This window comes from Amblyraja radiata, chromosome 8 (genome assembly GCF_010909765.2).
Source record: "Amblyraja radiata isolate CabotCenter1 chromosome 8, sAmbRad1.1.pri, whole genome shotgun sequence".
NCBI classification, from domain to species: Eukaryota; Metazoa; Chordata; class Chondrichthyes; order Rajiformes; family Rajidae; genus Amblyraja; species Amblyraja radiata.
Window position 1 is genome coordinate 50,346,053 of NC_045963.1, and position 14,508 is coordinate 50,360,560.

The following is a 14,508-nucleotide window of genomic DNA, read 5'->3' on the forward strand; positions in this document are numbered from 1 at the left end:
TCTGCAGAAAAGAAATAGGTGATATTTTGGGTCGAGACCCTTCTTCAGACCAGCACATGGGTTTGGTATGTTTGGCTGGATGTTATGCAGGACGGGAGGCCTGCACACAACTGATTGGACAGAGTCACCGAGAGCAATGCCTTTCTGGGTGAAACATATTTGACATTCACAAAACTCTAATAACACAGGCGCAATAGAAAAACAAAATTCTATTATAAATTCTATTAATTTAAAAATATTAAAACAAAATAGTAAGATTAAACGAGAACTTACCAGTTTGAAGTTTGATCTTTATTTTATGAGGAGTTACGTTGGTGAGTACGTGAAGAAGACCCCGTCCAGCCACACACGCGTCAATCTTCAAAGCAGCGGTGTGAAATCACAGGTAACAATAATTGAAGTATAATAGTAAAACCAGCAACCTAGAACTACCATATGACCTTTGTGAGAGAGGGTTGGGAGTGGAGGGCACGTACTCACCAACGTAACTCCTCGTAAAATAAAGATCAAACTTCAAACTGGTAAGTTCTCGTTTAATCTTACTATTTTACTTCGGAGTCACGTGAGTGACTACGTGAAGATTTCAAAGCTCTGATTTCATGCCGTAGATTCAAATCCAGGCGTCTCACTGCATTGATTGACTCAGAATGAGTAAAAAGAATCAACAATGCATAAACCATAACATTGATTCAAACAGTTAACGGTTTATTTATAAAGAAAAACAATAGCAAACCCTTCTGTCCCAGGGGGAAACTTATAAAACTTAATTCAAAACAGAATGGCCAAATACACCTGGTTCGGCAATCGACTTATGATAGTATTTGTGAAACATCCGTTCACTTGATCATCCTGCGGCCGCGAGGATATGGTCTATGGGGACGTCCATTTCCCTGGCCAATGATGTTGATGCCGCCCTGGTGGAATGAGATTTAAAATTGTCAGTGTCATTACCTGCATAAACCAGCACCTGCTTCAGCCACCTTGAAATAGTCTGAACCAACACCTTCTTATGCGGTTTCTTATGGCTGATAAACAATGCTGATTCTGCACCTCTTAAGGTTCTGGTGGCCTCGATGTAATATTGCAAATGTGACACCACACATATGCGTGAATCTGTAGGGTATGCCAAAAAATAAGCTTAAACCCCGTCACCCCAGGTCTGCTCTGCTTGAGTAAATTATAGATATAGAACGTAATGGCATCTGCAGATACCTCCATCCTGTCTATTCGCAGCTTCTGCAATGACTGCACCCGTTGTGCTGAAACCAGTGCCATGAGCATGACTACCTTCATGGTGACTTTGGCCAAACACAGGGCTGAAACAGGAGTCCACTGACGAAGGAGCATAAGCACATCCCTTACATTCCAGATTACCGTATACCTGGGTCTGGGAGGCTTGGAATTAAAAATTCCCTTCATAAATCTAGAGACTAAAGGGTGTGACCCTACAGAATATTGTTCTGATTCCCTCCATAAATATGAAGAGAGGGCACTTATGGCGGTATTGATCGCACTATATCTTAACTTTAGATCGAAATAGGGAGTTGACAGAAACTCTAGCACGTCTGGGATGTCTGCCGTGTGGTATGAAATATTCTGCCTTAAGGAGAACACCTCCCATTTTCCTATATAAGAAATGTACTGCTTTTGGTTTCTATTCCTCCAGGCCGCCGCAATAACATCCACAGTGCGATCGGATAGTCCTCTTCCGAGATATGGCCTTCTTAGAATCTGCAAATCAACAGATCAATACGATCATGTAAAGGATGTTGATCACCAGTTACAGGGTGCACCAGAAGATTTCTCTGTTTGGGAACAATCATAAGGGGCTGTGTGATAATCTACCTAATGCGAGGAAACCATGGCTGCTTAGGCCAGTCGGGTACCACCAATACTCCTGAAGCGGAGTCTTGTTTGATTTTCTGTAGACACCGACTGATGAGGCAAAATGGAGGAAATGCATACAAAAACATTCCACCTTAATGCAGCGAGAAAGCATCCACCACTACCACCCCAGGATCTGATTCCCATGAAACATTTCAATTGTGGGGGTTGTAGGGCCTTTCCAAAATTTTAATATTAATTTTTTTCCGGTTATTATACTGTAATTGAGGAAGTTTCTTTGGTTTGTTGTGAGTGTTAAGCTTTGTTCTGATATTCCAAGTATTATTAATTTTGTGTCTGGGTCCAGTTTTGTATTAATAACTTCTGAAGTTATTTCAAAAATATCAGTCCAGAAATGTTTAAGTTTTATACAGTTTGCAAACGTATGTGTTAAATTAGCCTCTAAATGTAGACATTTATCACAAATAGGAGAGATTTGTGGGAAGATTCTATTTAGTTTTATTTTAGAGAAGTGTAGTCTATGTAAGACCTTGAATTGTATTAAAGTATGTCTGGCATTTAATGAACATTGATGTATTTGTTGTAAACTTTCGTCCCACATATCTTTCGTGATAGGATGACCTATTTCATTTTCCCATTTGTATCTATATGGTTCGGTCGGTGGTACCTCGTTATTTAGTAGGGTGTTATAAATATAAGCTATTAGATTTTCAGTATTAGGATGCTTGTTCAGACATTCATCAAGAATTTCTGATTCCCTATTCCTGTAAACTTGTGTATTAGATTTAACATAATCTCTAATTTGTAGATATCTGAAGAAATTATTTGAGTGCAGTCCATAATTCTGTTGTAACTCTTGAAATGAAAGAAAAGTACCTTTCCCATAAAGATGTCCTATATTTTTGATTCCATAATTTTTCCATTGTGTGAAACCTTTGTCCATGAAGGATGATTTGAATAAAGGATTATTTACAATGGGAAGGCAGAGTGGTATATTATTCAATTTTAAATCTTTTTTTATTTGTTTCCAAATTCGTATTCCACTATGTATTATGGGGTTTTCTTTATAGGTTTTTTTGTGCAGTTTTGTGGGGGCAAATATGATCGGTCCAATTTCAAAAGGTAGACAGTCTTCCTTTTCCATCATTAGCCAATCTGGTTGTTGATCCATTTCTTCCAGCCAGAAATTCATGTTTTTAATATGGACTGCCCAAAAATAAAATAAGAAATTTGGCAAAGCCAGACCTCCATTTATCTTTGATTTACATAAATGTTTTTTACTTATTCTATGATTCTTATAATCCCAGACAAAACTTGTAAGAATGGAATCGACTTTTTTGAAAAAAGTTTTTGGGATATATATCGGAATTAATTGAAGTAGGTACAGCAGTTGCGGTAAAAAAAATCATTTTTATAGCATTAATTCTCCCAAGCATAGAAATGGGGAGTGTTTTCCAGTATTGAATATTCTTATGTAGTTTATTCAGTAAGGGTGGGAAATTTAGTTTAAATAAAGAGGTATATGTCTTAGTTACATAGATTCCTAAGTATTTAAATTTATCTTTAACTATTTTAAAAGGGGATTGTTGTATTGTATGTAAATTGAATTTTGTTATTGGCATGATTTCGCTTTTATTCCAATTGATTCTATATCCCGAAAACTGACCAAATTGAGTTATTAGATTTAATAGGTTTGGAATACTAGTTTCTAATTTTGTAATATATATTAGTATATCATCTGCATATAAGGAGATTTTATTCCTTGTGTCTCTAGTATTGTATCCAAATATTCCTGGATGGTTTCTAATGCTTTCTGCTAGGGGTTCGATTGCAAGAGCAAATAATAGTGGGGATAGTGAGCATCCTTGTCTACAGCCTCTAGAGAGATTAAATTTAGTTGATAACATTTTGTTTGTTAATATTCTAGCTGTTGGATTAGAATATAACAATTTAACCCATGTACAGTACTTCTCTCCTAGTTGAAATTTTTCCATCACCGAAAATAAATATGGCCATTCTACCTGGTCAAATGCTTTTTCAGCATCTAACGAGATAATTGCTAGCTCTGCGTTAGGGATTCTATTGGAGTATATAATATTAAATAATCTTCTCAGATTATAAAATGAATACCGTTTGGGGATAAACCCTGTTTGGTCGGGATGTATTAATTTGCTGATCACTAAGCTCAATCTATTAGATAGAATCTTAGTTAATATTTTCTGATCAGTATTTAAAAGGGCTATAGCTCTGTATGAACCTGGGTCTTCAAGATCCTTGTCCGTTTTTGGTATAAGTATGATTGTAGATTCATTTAGAGTTTCTGGGAGTTTCTGTTGAGTATAGGCGTATTTGTACATTGTCTGTAGGCGTGGGGAAAGCAAATCATAATATTTTTTATAAAATTACGAATTTAGACCATCGGGTCCTGCCGACTTTCCATTTTTTAAGGACTTTATTGATTCTTCAATGTCTTTTATCGTAATTTCAGCCCCTAGCAATTCTCTCTCTTTCTGATCTAGACCCACAAACTTACAATTCTGTAAAAATGTTTCCATTCCCGTTGATTGTTCTGTTATTTTAGATGAATACAATTTTTGGTAGTATTGTAGAAATCTATCATTAATATCTTTAGGCAGTGTTAATGTTTCTCCCTTATCTGTTCTAATTTTGTATATTGTTTTTTCCCCGTCCAATTTGCGAAGTTGATGCGCTAATAGTTTTTGTGGTTTGTCACCAAATTCAAAATTTAATTGTTTTGTATGTTGTTAAAATTTTATAACTTGGTCTGAATAAATCTTGTTTAATTTATATTTCAATACTGCAATTTTATTGTGTTTTATCGTGGATGGTGCTGCTGCATTTTCTGTGTCTAATTGCTTTATTTCCATTTCCAGTTTCTGTTGTTTGGCCCTATTCTCTTTATTAAAAAATGATTGGGAAGAAATTAATGCTCCTCGTACAAATGCTTTAAATGTTTCCCAAAGAAGGGAGGCAGAGATTTCAGGGCTATCGTTAGCCTCAAAAAACATTTTAATCTGTTTTACTAGATATTCATTACATGACTTATCTTTTAAGATTTGGGGATTAAATCTCCATTGTGACTGTGTCTCTGCCATTCCGTTTACTTTGATCATAAATGTTAATGGGGCGTGGTCTGAGATTATGATGTTATGATATTGTGAGTTATAGGTAAATGGGATAAGTTTTGAATCTACTAAAAAATAGTCTATCCTTGAGTAAGTTTTATGTACTGGTGAGTAAAATGAATATTCTCGGCCCGATGGATTTTCAATTCTCCAAACGTCCTTAATATTAGTAGTATTAATGTATGAATTTTAAAATTCACTTGATCGAGATTTTAGTTTTCTTTGAGTTGATGATCTATCCAAACAAGCATCCAAAGTACAATTTAAATCTCCACCGATTATTAAGTTTTGTTGTGTACCTTCCGGGATATTGTTAAGAATTCTCTTAAAAAACAGAGGGTTATCAAAATTTGGTCCATACACATTGAGGAGAGTCACCTTTTTTAAGTATAACTCACCTATTATTACAATATATCTGCCTTCAATGTCTTCTATCGTTGATATATGTTTAAAGGGTATACCTTTACGAATTAATATTGCAACACCTCTTGATTTATGTGAGAATTCTTTAGCAATCCATTTTGCTTTCAATCTGTGTTGTGCTTCCTTTTTAAGATGTGTCTCCTGGAGAAATATTATATCTGTTTTCAATGATTTTAAATGAGCTAACACTTTGCCTCTCTTGATAGGTTCATTAATTCCCTTAACATTCCAACTACAGAATTTAATTCCCTCACCCCCAATTTTTATATTCATGTCTTGCATCTTGTGATTAAGTGGTAGAGCAGATGATTCAGCACACTCAACCCTACCTTATACTTGAACTTCAGGTAGATGAATTTTAGGTCACGTCTGTTTTCCATCCGAACATATCTCCTTAAATAAAATACGCAATTCCATTCCAAATACAAAATATAATATGATATAAGATAAAAAAGGTGATAGCGAATAGGGTTAGTAAAGTGTGGAAAGTAAAAAAGAAAAGCAACTACAACTACAATTAGTGCAGTTAGTGATAGCCACCCTAATGTGGCTAAGCATCTATGGACTTCCGTAGCTTTTGGTTTATAAAAATACTAGCTCCGTACTTTCCTTGAAAGGAAAGTTTCCAATTCGATGCAGACAATTTGTGGGGGGGAAAGAAATATTGATTATATTCCATTAATGGTATAATTAGTAGTCTCAAATTGAAATGTTAGTTTTGTATAATATAAACATTTATCAAAGAATAATCAACAACGAAAACATCAGAGAGAGAGCCATCAAACATTTCTCATTATAAAATACCTGAATCATACTTTACTTATATTTCATACTTTTAATTAATTCTTAAATAATCTAAATCATCTTATTATCATTAGTTAGTGTTAGTTAATATTCTTGATTATTAATAGTTGTTAGAGGTTAGTACTAGAATGTTAGTATTATATATCCGTTGCAGGAAATATACCCAATTCTTATTGCGAATTTTAGGCAACTCTTAAATATAATAGTTTAAAGTTTAGAGTTCCATATCTTCTCTGCGAGATAGCAGTGTCCGGGTAGGTGTTAAGAGTTGAATATTTTTCAATCTTCGATCTTGTCCTCGACGTTCTTGGCAAATTCAAATGCTTCCGTGTGCTTGATGAAGAAGTATTCCTTCTTCTCGTAACTGACTCTCAGTGTTGCGGGGTATAACAGTCCATATCTCAGATTCTTTATGTTCTTCAGTATTCTTCTTGTCTCTGTGAACAACACTCTTTTCTTAGCAACTTCCACAGGGTAATCTCTGAATACGCTAATCTTGTCTCCTTCATATACAAGATTTCTGCTTTAGCCAATTTTCCTCATCATGTCATCCAATACATGGTCATATTGGACCTTTACTATCATTATTCTTGGTCGGTCGCCCACCTTTGGGGGACGTCCCGGCACTCTGTGCGCTCGGGCAAGTAATGGCGCCTGATCCAGGTTCAAAATTGTTTTCAGTACTTCTGCAGCAAATTCACGGGGGTCACGAGTCCCCTCTCTGCCTTCCTGGATGCCCACGATTCTTAAGTTCTGACGCCTCTGTCGTCCCTCCAAATCTGTACATTTTTCAGTTATTTGATACAATAACTTTGATAGGCGTTGGTTCTCAGTGATGAGTTGTTTTGTAGTTGCGGTGCTTGTCTCAGCGAGTTCCTCAAGTTCTTTTACAATCTTGTAGTGTTGGTTTAATGTCAGGAGAATAGGTTCAAGTTTAGAATCAAATCTGGATTCCATCTTATTCAGTTTTTCATTTACTTCTTCAGCATTTTGAGTCATATTTCTTTCCATTTCTAATTTCCAGTCTTCAAGGACTTCGTGTACAATCTCTGTAACATCTTCTTTAATTTGTTCTTTCATTTCTTTTTTAAAAGATGCTAGCTCCTCTTTAACCTCTTGAAAGTTCTGTCTAAGATTTTTAAGTTCCTCCTTAAGGAACGTTTTTAATTCTTCCATCTCAGTCTTTTTCTTCTTCTTTGAGATGTCTTCTCGGGATGCTGTTAAACCTGAGGCCGAGGCTTCAGTTGGGCCTACCTCTTTAGTCTTGCCGTTTTTTGCCTTGTGGGGGGGAGTATGTTGAGTCGACATACTGCCGGTGTCGCGCGCCTGATGACGTCACGGGCTTAGTGCAAAACAATCGGTCCCGTTTTCTGCAGGTAGGATCTGTCTATTCCTCCCGTTTTTTCGTTTTTTTCACGGAGCTAGTTGGCGCGAGTCTCTCCTACTCCATAGCGCCACCGGAAGTCTACCGGAAAACAACATAATTAAATATCTCATGATTCAACATCCATTATGTGTTGTCATTGAATTTGCGTGACCTTATGTCTGCCACTATGTTGAATCTACCTGGTAGGTAGATTGCCGAAAGCCAAATGTTTCTGGTAATACACCAGCTCCAAATCAGATTTGTCAATCTATCACAAGATTCCGACTTGATTCCACCCATATGATTAACATACGCTACTGCCGTAGTGTTGTCAATCTGAACCTGAACATGCAAGTTATTCATAGTAGAGCAATAAGCTTTAAGCCCATAAAATGTTCGCAAAAGCTCTAAATAATTTATCCCTCATGCTTGCAGCAAAGGTTCCTCCCCCATATTCCATCTGCCTCCGCAGCTCAGTAGCATATTCTGTTTTTAATTTTGAAATACCACTGTTCTGGAAATCTAAAATTTGCTGGAAATGAGCAAATCAGGCAGCAACAATGGAAGTGATTTTTCACATTTCAGAAGTCATGCTGAAAAGATATAGACCCAAAACATTAATTCTTGCTCTCCACACTGTTGCTGCATGACCCATCAGCCTTGTGGGAATCAAGCAGCATAGTGGGAATAAATATATATTTATTTTTTCAAGGAATGTGTGCTTTGCAAGCTGATCTAGGTTTTAATTGTCCATCCCCAATTGCCCTTGAGAAGGTGGTGGTGAGATGCCTTCTTGAATCACTGTTGTCCTTGAGGTGTAGGTATGTCTATAATACTTTTGAGAACAAATTCCAGCATTTTGACCCAGTGACCATGAAGGAACAGTGATATATATATATATATCAGTGATCAGTCTGAAGGGTCTCAACCCGAAACGTCACCCATTCCTTCTCTCCAGAGATGCTGCCTGTCCTGCTGAGTTACTCCAGCTTTTTGTGTTTATGTTCAATATATTTTGAAGTCAGGAGGGTGTGCATCTTGGAGGGCCATTTCCAAATGATGGTGTTCCTGAGCTTTTGCTGCTCTTGCCTTCGAGCTGATAGAAGTTGTGCGTTTGGAAGGTGCTGTCTAATGAGTGTTGGTGAGTAGCTGCAGTGCATTGTACAGAGGGTCCAAACTGCTGCTACAGTGTGTCAGTGGTGGAGTGAGTGAATGATTGTGGATGGGGTCTGTAGCAAGTGGGCCGGTATGTCCTTTATTAATTGTGCTTTTTGAATGTTGGTGAAGCTATACTCCTCAAGGCAAGTGGAAACTATTTCATCACACTGCTGACTTGATCTTTGCAGATGGTAGACATGCTTGGGGAGAGGAGGTGAGTTACTCGCCATATGATTCCTAGCCTCTGGCCTTTTCTTGTAGTCACATAATTCAACTCAGCATGAGAGAAACAGGGACAACGCAAATTGCTGATTTCACATCCTATACAATTCTAATCTCCATGACTCATTCGCTCTATTCATGGCAATGAAATTTGCAGTAGTGGAAGATTATTTCACGAGCAGACAAAATGTGTGGGAAGGAACTGCAAATGCTTGTTTAAACTGAAGATAGCCACAAACAGGTGGAGTAACTCAGCGGGTCAGGCAGCATTTCTGCAGAAAAGAAATAGGTGATATTTTGGGTCGAGACCCTTCTGCAAATCAACAGATCAATACGATCATGTAAAGGATGTTGATCACCAGTTACAGGGTGCACCAGAAGATTTCTCTGTTTGGGAACAATCATAAGGGGCTGTGTGATAATCTACCTAATGCGAGGAAACCATGGCTGCTTAGGCCAGTCGGGTACCACCAATACTCCTGAAGCGGAGTCCTGTTTGATTTTCTGTAGACACCGACTGATGAGGCAAAATGGAGGAAATGCATACAAAAACATTCCACCCCAATGCAGCGAGAAAGCATCCACCACTACCACCCCAGGATCTGATTCCCATGAAATATATTTAGGTAACTGGTGGTTTAGTCTGGATGCAAACAAATCGATATCTGGCATTCCGAACCGAGCAACAACATAATTAAATATCTCATGATTCAACATCCATTATGTGTTGTCATTGAATTTGCGTGACCTTATGTCTGCCACTATGTTGAATCTACCTGGTAGGTAGATTGCCGAAAGCCAAATGTTTCTGGTAATACACCAGCTCCAAATCAGATTTGTCAATCTATCACAAGATTCTGACTTGATTCCACCCATATGATTAACATATGCTACTGCTGTAGTGTTGTCAATCTGAACCTGAACATGCAAGTTATTCATAGTAGAGCAATAAGCTTTAAGTGTTCGCAAAAGCCCATAAAATGTTCGCAAAAGCTCTAAATAATTTATCCCTCGTGCTTGCAGCAAAGGTTCCTCCTCCATATTCCATCTGCCTCCGCAGCTGGAAATAGTATCAGTAGCGCCCCAACCTAGAGCACTGACATCAGTTTGCAGGACAATGGAAGGTGGTTCAACCAAAATATTTCTGGAAGCTCTTGAGACATTCATGATCCACCATTGTATTTCAGCAATGGCTGCAACTGGCAATTGCATGGGCCTGTCAAAATGCCCTGAATGTATCCTCAATACCTGTACCGTTGCTCGCTGCAATTGCTGGTAATGCAGAGGTCCAAACTGTACAGCCGGGAATGAAGCTATTAATTTGCCAAGCAAGCTGGCCACCTGCCTAATTGAAGTTGTTGCTGTATAACAAGCTTAATACAACCCTCAATTAACTGCAGCCTTTTATCCCTGGGCAGAGTCACTAACATGTGATCTGAGTTAATAGTAAACCCCAGGTAATCAATAACTGTGTCTGGTGTTAATTTGGATTTATCTGGATGAATGATAAACCCCAATCTCTCAAAAGTGAGCTTAACAACTGACACTGATGCTTCAGTTGTAGCCCGAGTGTCTCCTACAATCAAAATATCGTCCAAATAGGCCATTACAATATGACCCTGAGCTCTAAGTAGTGCTAGGACTGGTTTTAACAATTTGGTAAACAATCTAGGAGCTGAGGTTAACTCATTAGGCAGTGCTTTAAATTGCCATTATTGACTCATCCAGCTAAATTTCAAATATCTCCGATCATTACCATGCACAGACACAGAGTAATATGCATCTTGAAGATCTATGCTAGCCATATAGCATTTTCTGGAAATCAGCTGTGTAGCATACAAAAATTTCCATTTTAAAATGTTTATACTGTACAAAGGGGTTAAGGCTTGTCAGGTCGAGAATGATTCTACACCCTCCATCCTTTTTTGATGTAGGAAAAATACTTGACACAAATTGGTGGAGTTGGCGAACTGACTTCTCAATTACTCCTTTTTTGCACAATTTTTCAGGTTCTGCCTAAAACCCCTGTCTCACGGTGCGAGTTGAAACTCGTGGTAATAACGTACGATTAACGTAGCTGTAATGTTGGAACTCGTCAACGCAACTTAGAGACTCGTGGCGCTAACGGCAGGTACCCGTGAAATTTGTCAACTCTTGAAAAAATTCATTTTGTTTTATTTATTTATTTATTTATTAGAAGTAGACATATTATAAAATGTAGTTACATATTATAGTAAAAAAAAAACTTTTCATATACATCAGTCATACATTATTAAAAATTTCCATTATCAATTACTTCTGCTTCTAGTGTTTTTATTTTTTATAGAAAGAGAGACTTGTGGTAATAACGTACGATTAACGTAGCTGTAATGTTGGAACTCGTCAACGCAACTTAGAGACTCGTGGCGCTAACGGCAGGTACCCGTGAAATTTGTCAACTCTTGAAAAAATTCAAACATGTTTAAAGTTTTCCGCGAGTAAAATGTACTGCTGAAGTTAAAAATTGAAACATTTAAACTTGTTTTAAGAACGTAGTGGCCCGTGCGTTTATCTTAGTGTCTCGTGAGTCTACCGTGGGAACTCTTTAACTCAGCGGGCAGGCAGCAGTTGATTGTCGCTCCCTTCAGTTTCCCTGTTGTCCCCGGCTCCTAGTGGGAAAACTGACACTTCCTTGTGTCCCAGGAGCAGTGCGCTAGCTACGCATATTTGGGGTAGGCCGACTTGTTCCTTCACCGGCCCCAGTCATCATACGTCGGTAGGGGAACTGAGGCAATGAAGAGTTCCCAGCTAGCAAAGCAGCTGAGGCAATGAAGAGGCGAAGGATAGGTTGATGGATGGAGAGGATGATGGAAGGGTGATTTGTAGAGCATTGATGTTAACATGAATAGATCTGGTTCCAAATGATCTGGTTTGATGTTGTAGATCCCAAATAAACCAATGTGTTATTTACGAGGCAGGTCTCCATTAGGAACACATGCAAAAAAACCAAGCTTATGGGCCTGTCCGGCAACTGGAACGGCGACTGTCAGAGTGGAACACAAACACATCGCTTCCTTCACCAGCCCGTTATGCAGGCGGGGGTCAGGGCAAGCGGGGGGAGCGCTGTCTAAAAAATTCACACAGTGCAAAGGTGAAACAGACATACACCACGATGAATAGGAAGGTTGGCGCTGTAAAAAGACGGCTAAAGCACAGTGTATGGTAAGTCCTTTAAATGAGGGGGGGGGGGGGGAGAAGGGGGAGAAGGAGTGGAGACAACTTTGAAGAAGCCAGAGATACACGGCTATGAAGCTCGGCGGACATTTAACATTACCGGTCGGTTATACTTGGTTCTGAAAACTACTACTTATCTTTTTTTTCCCAATGAGCCAATGAAATTCACCAGTCAACACTGGCTACAAACTATGAGAACCTCCGAGAACCTTCGACCTCCTGGCAACCCACTAGGGCCTCCTGGCGACCCATCTACGGCTCGAGAATTCTCGCTAGTCTCCATGGCGGCTTCATTCTAGTCGCCGCTAATTTTTCAACATATTGAAAAATTCACAGCGACCATAATGAGGCTGCGACTAGTTCCCAGAATGCGGGAACTCCTCACGACCATGAAGGCGACTCCCCGGCAACCACCTCTCGGCTTCTTTAATCTGTTAATACCACATTCTTCAATAGATAATAGGTGCAGGTGCAGGAGTTAATTCAGCTGTTAAACTATTTTTCATCACATTCAGATACTATTTGCAGAAGTTTGATGATTACCCCAAATCGAGGAAATCCCTGATACCTTTCATCATTTGAGAGTCAACTGGAAGATAATGGCATCACATTCAGGATGTTCAAGTGAAAACCATCATATGAAAATCAATATCAGTTCTTAAACTTTAAAGAATATATTTACTCTGATTTTATATTTGTTATAACTGATTTATACACATACATATTCTACCATTTTAACTTTCAACGCTAGGTTTATTCTGTTATCAAAAACATTTAAGATCGCTAAACTCTTACACCACGGACCTGAATTTCCTACGTTGAAGATGGCTGGGAAATCTGTATTTTGTTCGTCAGTTTTCTTAGCTGGTCTGATTGGCATGGTGTCAGCCCTAAACCAATAGTCAGCACCCAGTCCGCTGAACCAGAAACACTTGGGTTAAAGTCATATTCTAGGAATTTGAATGTAAAATCTGTTCACATTCCATTACTGCCAAATTATTGATCAGTCCTTTTCTTTTGATTGATACATTAAATTGAGATTCCCTCTTGCCTTCACAATTTATTTTAAACAATAATGCCACAGCATTCATTTCAACGAAGAGCAGCATGAATATTGAATATCAAGAATATGAGTGTCCGGCACAGAATTTTTCCTTTAACCCTTAATATGATGATTTAGATACAGAGTTCACCCGCCCCCCCCGCCCTCCCCAACCTCCCCAACCTCCCCCCTCACTCCCCCTCCCCGCCTCCCACCCCCCACACACACACACACACACTAACTACATGGTTGCATGTAAATTGCAGTTGTGCAGTCCCAATAATATCAAGGCCTTAGTTTCACAATAATCCATGGGTATAATGGACTGAGTGACAAACAAATTTCTAGAGCTCATATTATCAAAGGCCTGTGTGTTTGCTTTATGTTGTTGGTATTCCTTTCTCAATCGAAAAGTGTTTGATTCTGACTAAGACTTCAAAAGTATTGGAGAAACATTTGGAATTCATTGGTCTTATGTTTATTCTGTCTTGCATTAGTATGTTTCAGTGCAATACTCTCAAAAACATCCAACAATGAACATATTTTAGGAGTAAGAGTAACCTAAAATATAAAAATGTGTGCCAATATTTTTTAATGCAACAATTATATTATGCAAGTGACTGGTTTGTGATAATTCAGGGAACATTTCACAATTGGCCAAATGTATATTAGTTTGAGTTGTAAGAATTAAATAAGAATTGTAATTCAGAAAACTAACCTAATTTTGTGTACATTGCATAATTGGATAATCACAGGTTTCAAAATGTCAATTTTATTCCATCTTAAGCACAAATAAAGTTATTTTCTGACTCAAGGATGTAGGCCAATTGGGTTTTTTTTGTGTTAACAGAAACAAAATAAAGCTGACCAGAGTTATTTTTCTGCATGCATACTCACAATGAAATTAAACAGCTTATTGATTGATATTAGCTTTCAGTGACTAACTGTGTATCAACATGAAATACATGAGTATTCAGTTCAGATCTCGCAGCCGATTGTTATGCTATTTTTGTTGCCCCAGAATATGCAATTATACAGAGTTATGTAGAATAATTAATTACCATAACAAGACAATCAGAATATATAAGGTAATATAGTTTCCACATAGACTTATTTTATTCTTGAAATGTATTCCTAAAACTGTAATCGATGCAAATAATTTCAAATGTTCTTTTTTTTATTTGTTCACAGGGTATGTATTAATGATAATGCTGACTTTTACAGTCCATCCCTAATTGTACTCAAATTAGTTACATATCAAATTAATTAATTAAAATTCAATTTATGCA

The 14,508-nt window shown here is 37.9% G+C and overlaps 1 protein-coding gene across 1 annotated transcript in view; it reads left to right on the forward strand.

The window, feature by feature from the left end:
• The window catches only part of LOC116976194 (3-oxo-5-alpha-steroid 4-dehydrogenase 2-like), a 28,861-nt gene extending 15,951 nt beyond the window's left edge, over positions 1-12,910 (forward strand). Inside the window, exon 5 of the mRNA XM_033025861.1 lies at positions 12,693-12,910. Coding sequence (XP_032881752.1) covers positions 12,693-12,759 — 67 coding nt within the window. The 3' untranslated portion in view covers positions 12,760-12,910. The remainder of the gene's footprint in view (positions 1-12,692) is intronic.
• The last annotated feature ends 1,598 nt before the right edge of the window (positions 12,911-14,508 follow it).